The following is an 8876-nucleotide window of genomic DNA, read 5'->3' on the forward strand; positions in this document are numbered from 1 at the left end:
TTTTGCTAAATAAATCCTGTTTTGTTGCAAAGTCCTGCCTCCTGCTCTCCTGCTTTTGGGTCCTCATCAACCACACCCTGAATGAATGAATGAATGAATGAATGAATGAATGAATGAATGAATGAATGAATGAATGAACGAATGAACGAATGAACGAATGAATTTTTATTTCGAACATGTATATAAAAAATAAAAATAAACAGTAACATCTTCATATTTGCATATGTTCGAAAAAAGGAGTAGGAAGAAGTATACACTTTTTCCTAGTTCCTACCCCTTTATACTGTAACTCTATGAATTTACATTATTGTTATTATATATCTACACAATATCCATATAAATATAGTCTATATAAATATTACGTAAGCATGCCTATTACTACATAATTATCCATATAAGTATATAGAAAATATAAATATTACATAAATATTATATAAATATATAGAAAATACAAATATATAAATCTATATAAATATACACTATATAAACTACATAAGTATCCCTATAAATACTGTATATATATGCTACATACCTAATAAATATATATATTCTACATACCTAATAAATATATAACATATATTACATAATTATAACTATCCCTCTCAACATATAATATATACTACATAAATATCCACATAAATATCTAAACATATCTTAATCAAGTATAATATACCTTTTTCCCTATTTTATTTGTTTATCACACTCCTCGTTAACCCATTTCCTCTTCCATATACCTGTTTATAAATAATGTTTTGTATCTCTTTTTAAACAGATTTATGTTAGTACTTTGTTTCATTTCCTGCTCCAAACTGTTACACAGAGTCACTCCACAGCTCAATATGCACATGCTTTTCATTGTTGTTCGTACTTTATGTTTACTAAAATTTTGTTCTCCCCTTAGATTATAGCCCCTTTCTCTCTCTGTGAACATTCCTCTGATATTTTTTGGTAGTAGATTATTCCTTGCTTTCAACGTTATTTGGACTGTTTTCTATTTAACCAAATAATAATAATAATAATAATAATAATAATAATAATAATACATTTTATTTCTAAGGCACTTTATATTTAATAATCTCAAAGTGCTACAGAGCAGAAAAATAAAACATGAACTTTTTTTTAATATATATATATATATTTAAAAACAGAGCATATTCCACCAGATAAAAAGGACTTGATTGCATTCACAACCCTTTTGGCCAGGAGGCTGATCTTACAAAACTGGAAATCCCGTGCCCCCCTTACCCATGCAAACTGGGTGAAGGAGGTTTATTTTATGAAATTGGAAAAAATTAGACCGTCTCTGATGGGTAAGGGCATCTCATTTGACTAGATCTGGACCCCTTTTTTGACCTGTGTCAGTGAAATTTGAACTAAACAATGTAATATTTTTGTTCTTCCTCTACTTCTTCTACTTCTTTTATTTTTCACTATTCTTTTCTGTCTTTGGTAATATTTACTTATTTTAGCTTAAGTATTATTTGTGTATTTGGTTTATTGCTGGTATTTATGTCTATTATGTGAGGTTAGTTGGCAATGGGGGGGGGGGTTCAGTGATTATGTTGAGTTTATGACTGTATTGTATGGAGAACAGCTTTTTTCTTATGTAAAAAGTTAATAAAAAGATTGTTAAAAAAAACAGAGCATATAAAAGATATATTTAGCTATAAGCTTTCTTAAAAAGGTGAGTTTTCAGGTCAAGTTTAAAAGCCTCTACTGTAGAACCGTATACTGACATCGGTCAATAAGAAGTGATCTTTAAAACCAAAATTACTCTAGATTTGTAATCCACAACAGTTTGTCTTATGTATGAGGTTTCATTAGGGCTAAAAATATGGTTACATGGTCTCTGATTGTCTCAACTGACCATTTTATAAGGAACAGATAGTATATTATGGACAAGACATGGAAAAACTTATTCATGCATTCATTTTAAGTAGGTTGGATTATTGCAATGGCGTCTTTACAGGCCTTAACAAGAAATCAATCAGGCAGCTACAGCTGATCCAGAACGCTGCTGCCAGAGTCCTTACAAACACCAGGAAACTGGACCATATTACACCGGTCATGAAATCACGACACTGGCTTCCAGTGACTCAGAGGATAGCTTAAAATCTTACTGCTGGTCTACAAAGCACTGAATAAGATTGTATAAAAAATACATGTTTGATCTGTTAGTTCCTATGAAGCTCCCAGACCCCTGAGGTTCATCTGGATCTGGTTTGTTGTGGTTCCCAAGAACCAGAACCAAGCAAGGTGAGGCAGCGTTCAGTTATTCTGCTCCTCACCGGTGGAACAAACTTCCTGTAGACCTGAGGTCTGCTCCAACTGTCAGCTCCTTTAAATCAGGCCTAAAAACATTACTGAAGCTTACTCTTAAATTAAATACTTACCTGCTGTACTCTACTGCTCTTACTTTTTAACAACTTGTACTTTTTATTATTTTTTTTATCTCTTTTCTTATAATTTTATTTCATTTTATGTTATTTAAATTTTAATTGTGTCTTGCTACTTTTAATGTTGATGTAAAGCACTTTGATTTACCTTGTGTTGAATTGTGCTATACAAATAAACTTGCCTTGCCTATATTAGTTGTGGCAGATGTCTTAAGTATTTTAATTACAGCAGTTGTCTATTCAGATGACTAACCCTTGAACTTTGATTTCTGTTGAACCCTCAAAGACTTGAAACAAAGCACCTGGACTGGAGAAAGAGGTCCAGGTGCCTAACCCTTTGGGAGTGGCAGTGACCTGGATGACTGAGTCTACAGCAGTGTACTTCTGCAGATCTTTGTCTGATTGTGTAACTTGCTTTGAAGTTCTGATATGACTTTATAAAGTATAATTTGACTGCATCCTTCTGATATGTTGTCCTTGTGTTTCCTTTAAAGGGTTGTTTTGATGTGTCGTCCTTGTGTGTTGCTCTGATATGCAGTTATGAATATTATTTTGATGGACTCTTGTTGGACCATTTGGCAAAAACCCAAAGGAATTAGTGGTTTACTTCATAACCTACAATCTGTCCGGGATATACACCTTTCTTTCACCCATAAAGAGCTGGGAAGGCTCCAGTAGACCCCTGTGACCATAAAGAGCAATAACAACCAGGTACAGATACTGGATAGATGAGTTAACACCTAGGACTGTAAAATAAATGGACAAAGCATTAGTCACGTGATCCATTAAATTCTGAAGAGCAATTTTGAAGCTTTTTTTTCTTCCTACTTCATGTAGCCATGTTGCCATTCTACGTGTTGATTCAGTGGCAAAAATAAAAAATTATTGCTGGGTTTTGTTAGGCTCCGGGTTAGTAAACCGCTGGTTGCTTCGCTACATTCAGCTATCATGACAGCTGGCATGACAATTACGGATGAAGAAGTGATAATGGCTGGCCATAGGCTGAGCCAACTGCCAATCAATCATGTTAGAAATAAATGTTATGCTTTATATAAATTCTCCTGATGTGGTCCAAAAAAAAGGAAATCAGCTACCTTTGAGTTTTAATGGATGTGAATCAAACAATTGAGACCAAAACAGTATTTCTGAACCAGGCTGTAACTTTATTCATTTGTCCTCTAAAGTTAGACATTTTTATGTAGAGATTGACTCATTTTTGCAGTGAGCCTTCAGTGGCCAGTTGAGGAACTGCAACAACATTTACCTCGGCATGAGACTTGACCCACTTGGTGGCACTTGGTTTTGACCAACACCTACATTATACAATACTTATATGTATATATATATATATATATATATATATATATATATATATATATATATATATATATAGAAAAATGTCTCATTACATGAACATATTTCTGGCACATAGGAAACCTCATACTCACAGGGCCTACATTCCTCCACATATAGTAGACAAAGGGCCACATATCAGACAGTCACAAAAACATACATTGATGCCTGAGGATTTTACAACCATGTACTATAGTTTTTAGTCAACTACAACTAATTTGTGGATGCTGGAATGTCATCTGAAATTTTGTCTGCATATATATTTGAAAAACTTTCTTTCTGCTTTTTGTTCACATTTATAGCAGGGTAAGCATTAAATTCAGTCTGAACATTGGCATCGTTCTTTGATGGATTCAAGTTAAATGGGAGTGAAATGTGCAGCCTGGTTTCCAATCACCTGAAGCATTTGTAACAAAATAATTATTTTCTGAATTTTATGTGTTATATCATTTTAATTTGAGATTGAAATGGTTCGGGGGCACATTTGCCAGTGTGTTGGATGCTTATGCTAGTCAATTCTATTTATATAGCGTCTATTACAATACAAGTTGTCTCTAGCCGCTTTCCGGAGACCCAGAACATGACCCCGAGAAATTATTACAAGCTTATGAAAGTGAAAGTAAATCATGTGATGCAGTTTGATGTTTGGACCTTGTACTGAGATTGTTGGGTCATACATAAAACATTGTCGTACTGTTTTACTAAATAAAAGTCTTTCGTTAATCACAGAAACGCATTTCTGGTAGAAAATAAACATGTCCATTATCAATTCATTTAGTTCTTCTGGCTCAAGTTCACAAAATCCAAATTAGTTTTGTCATAAAATATTAAAATCCATCATCTGATAATCAGCTTAAAGAGACCCAGAGACCTTGCTTTTTATCAAATGGCTTTTATACTTAAAAATACCCAATTTTAGGGGTGAATGGACAAAAAAACGAATGTATTAGTTTTAAATCACTATTGAACCATTTTTCCATTGAATAGTCTCACAGAAATGTAGACTTGGATGTTTAAGTTTGAAACTGAAGCGATTTGATTATTTGCCTGAATCAGTTTGTCCGAAACCGTCACTGTGTCATCTGTGTAAAAAAATAATGACAATTTTCCTGATAGTAGCTTCCTAAATGCATGATTTAAATTGTTTTTGTTGAGAAGTGTTAATATATATATTTTTTTAATCTTGCTCTTAGCTGCATCCAAGTGAGTTTTACTCTTCTGCTCTGACCGGGAGGTCTTCGCACACTTGTGCTGCTTTGGAAATCAATATCGTAAATGCAAAACAAAGCCACTCATAAAAGATGATGCATGTGTTTTCAAAGAGCACCATGACATCTTGAATGACAACATTTAAAAAGCTGTTTTGCCCTCCTAAATCCATATATTGACTTTTGCTACTTTTGATTAAACAAACTTAAATCCAGCACTTGCCATGCAGTATCCTTTTTAAGTGAAACTGTTTCATTCATTGTTGTAAAAATATAAGTTTTACAATTAATTTCTTCCTTGTTGATGCACATCAGATTTGTTGGGTTGAAAAGAAATCAAACCTTTCATCATGCTAATTGTCATGGTTTTTGATGAACACGGGTTACTTTTTGAACATTTAAAATAAAACATCCTCATGTGGATATAAAAATAATAAAACGAAGCAAAATCTTCAAGGAATGCAAGGCAGTGTATTTGGATTATCATCAGCTACAGTGAGAAGCTTTCCATGCCGTTAGATCCATCTGGGTAGTGGGAAGTGAAGAACACTGTTATTCAATGGCGACCTCATGAGGATACAATGTTTAATGCAGCATATGACAAGAGCAGTACTAAAAAATAAATAAAAATTAGTGCGAGGCAGCATTATGCAGCCACTGTGCATCGGAGACTCAGCAAAGCTCCTCAGATGGCTGGGCATGGGTGGACACTGGCAGCGAAACGCACCACTGACCTTTTCCACTCAAACAAAGCTGAAGAGATTCCTCTAAACTTCACACACGTGGCATCAAAGCGGAGCAGAAATGGCGCAAGCGTCAGAGGATCTGAGGTCAGCACATTGTGTTGACAAGGCCATCATTGTGTACCTTCTTGGCAAACAAAATCATTTGTGGACTTTCTTATGGAAAAACAAAGGGGCAGGAACATGACGGACACGGTGAAGAATTCAGGATGGATCAAATGCTGTATTTTCACATTGACAAGATCTTTATTGAAACAGATTTCACAGACAGAGGTTCATTCAAAGCGGCTAAAGGCAGAGTCATGTCACACATAAAGCCCCAAACAAAAGAATACAAAGCCATTTCTTTTAAGTGCAATTTAAAGCAAATACAAAAAGGTGGGAGGAGGACATAGCAATACTGGATGTTATGTTCCTTTTTTTCTATATTTTACAAGACAACATTCACAAAGTTACTTTTGAAAGTCATTAAACAAAATAATCACTTCCTTATCAGGTCACATTCGGTAATGCCAGATTATCTTTATTTTCCAAAAACCTGCTGATCAGATTATTTGAGCTTTTGAAGTTTGCAAAATTGTTAATACATAATTGATTTTTAAGAGATCAATATCTGTTCAACTGCATTTAGCTGAAGTACTTTGCCCTTAAGCAACGTTGGGTCTGTTCTGTGGTTCAGACTGACAAGACTAAACTCGCTGTTGGGAATGTTCTTAGAGAGCATTTTGTGTCCCAAACAGTGTTTCCAAGTCGAGGCCTTCAGGAACATGTACAAGCTGATTCCCGATCCACAGACAAAAAGGTACAGTAAGACTGAAAATAGTTCACATTGACAGAAGGGCATTATTGCTACTACTACGAAAGGACAGGATTCAATCTTTAGAGCCTCTGCTTACCGTAGTCTAAAAAGTGTTTATATAGAATCTGAACATCTCCATAAAAAAATAAAAATAAAAAAAAAACATGCCCTTTTCATTCTTATACAGATGTACAAGATAAGAGGAAAACGTAATGTTTGACATGCACAAGATCCTCTTGATATTTTAATTGGGGTCCCAAGTTTAGAAATGGTGCTTTGCTGCCACCTACTGGCCATTTAGTTAATTGCAAGAGCAAACGATATTAATGAAATGACGTCATGCTTTTTTTTTTTTTTTACTAAATCGATAATTGCTAAGCCATACACTAGGTTTACTTAAGCAGTTTAAGCCTCATTCACAGCCCTCAACCAATCCCTTGAAATTGAAGCACTCTGTTTCAGATGAATAAGTATGTTAGTTTAGACAAAACTAGGATAATACACTGAGAGCTGGCTTATAAGATTTTCACAGACACCAAAAGAAGATCTTTTTTTTTTTTTTTCCTAGGTAAGAAGAGCTTGCACCCATCCACTCCCATCGACACCTAACAAACAGCCTGTCAGTTCCCTTAAGAGCTTAACACTTCATGTTGGCGTTTCATGGCTGAATGGACCCGGTTGCCTCCGGCGCTTTCTTACACAACCTTCACCACTTCCTGGGCTGCTGGATGAAGAAGCTCCGCGGGCTGTGAGGCTTCTCCATGCAAGGGCGCACCCTGCTGTGCCTCACGCTCACGGGCGTCTCTGGAAAGTCGTGGCTCAGCTGGAAAATGACAGGAAGTTCCATTATCCACGAGGCTGCGTGACCTCAAAAGGTTCTAGATGCAATTAATTGAAAAAGAGGAAACATAAAAGAAAGGGGGATTGTTTGTTTACCTTGTCAAGAGTTCCTCCCAGAAGAATGCCAATCTGTTGCATCCTGTTAGACATGGCAACAGACCTGCAGCATAAATTAAAAATAGTTTCCAGTTAAAGAGGCAAATTTACCATATAGACAATTTAAGACAATTTTATTTCCTTGAAGCAGATTGTGGTCATACCTCACTTTGTCAGACCTCTTCGTCTCCTTTTCTGGGGTCCCATGGGAGGCAGTCTCTTCCAAGCTTTTCTTTGCCACCCTTTTACCTCCTGCCTTAACTATTGTTATATTAAAAGACAAAAACAAGAAAGGAAGTTTCAGGATTCAAATTTTTGTAGTAGGCCTATTTAGCCAATCCATGCACCTATTCTGCAACAAAAGTGAAACAATAACTGATGTCTCCTCAAGGCACACAATGTGAGTCAATATTTCAGAATCAGGAAGAAGTTTATTGCCAAGTAGTTTAACACACACAAGGAATTTGTTGTGGTGATTGATGCAATACAAAAGAGCAAATAATATTAAGGAAAAAATTAACAAGTTCTAAAGTGCCGGAGTAATGAGTCTGTAGGAAAAAAAAAAAACAAAAAAAAAAACAGTCAATTTTGTTATGAGTCAATCTTAACATACAAAAGGATGCAGGATGTAAAATATGCGAGACAAAACTGATTACAACTCTGATGTAACTCAACACATCGGGATGACACGCTCTCTGAACCAACAGGCCGTTTACAAACAAACCTTTCAATTTGATGCAAACAATCAGCAGATTTCACCTATAAAAATGAAACGCATTGCATTGAAAAAGACAATAACAGGAACGTAACAAATAATAAAAATCTAGGTGAAATCGTTCAAGAGCCTTTTCAGGGCTGAGTGCATCCGAGTTGAACAGAGAAAAACAACAACGCTTTGGTAAAAATGGAAGATTAGAAAACGCGCACACGTCGAGAGCGGAGTGAAAAGTCGTTTACCTGCTGGACGGTGGCCAGCTTTCAGCAAATGCGTCTCCTTCGGTTGCACCATTTTTCTAACTTTTTTCGCAGCAGTAACTCGTCTGACGCCCACGCTGCTGTTTTTATGCCCCAAACATGCGCGACGTCCCACAGGAAGTCTGCAAAACACACACACGCCTGCCATTTACATTTCTCACGAATCTGAAAAGATTTACGGAAATGAAACTAGATACAGCTGTTGCCGTTCTCAACCAGCCCACCAAACATTTCTCTTTGTAGAGGGCTTCTTTTTTAAAAGTTTAATATTTGATTGTTTAGTGCGTCGTCGTCTTATTTTGAAAATCTTGTTGGCCAACAAGCATTTGTCTCTGTTGCCAAGTCATATTTAATTGGTTCACCACACAAACAAAATTTCAAACTTACATAACTTTTTATTGTTGTATAAGCATGTATGTTTACGCAACAAGCTGTACTTTTCAAATAGTATATAAAGAAATGTGTT

General features: G+C 35.6%; 1 protein-coding gene across 1 annotated transcript; it reads right to left on the reverse strand.

The window, feature by feature from the left end:
• Positions 1-5921: 5921 nt before the first annotated feature.
• Positions 5922-8573, reverse strand: dap1b (death associated protein 1b). Its single transcript, XM_061724487.1, has 4 exons — positions 8393-8573; positions 7600-7696; positions 7436-7499; positions 5922-7322 (listed from the first exon to the last, which is right to left on the reverse strand). Exons 1-4 carry the CDS (start codon positions 8556-8558, stop codon positions 7206-7208), a joined length of 444 nt encoding a protein of 147 aa, XP_061580471.1. The 5' UTR covers positions 8559-8573; the 3' UTR covers positions 5922-7205.
• Positions 8574-8876: the final 303 nt, after the last annotated feature.

This window comes from Cololabis saira, chromosome 6 (genome assembly GCF_033807715.1).
Source record: "Cololabis saira isolate AMF1-May2022 chromosome 6, fColSai1.1, whole genome shotgun sequence".
Classification (NCBI taxonomy): domain Eukaryota; kingdom Metazoa; phylum Chordata; class Actinopteri; order Beloniformes; family Belonidae; genus Cololabis; species Cololabis saira.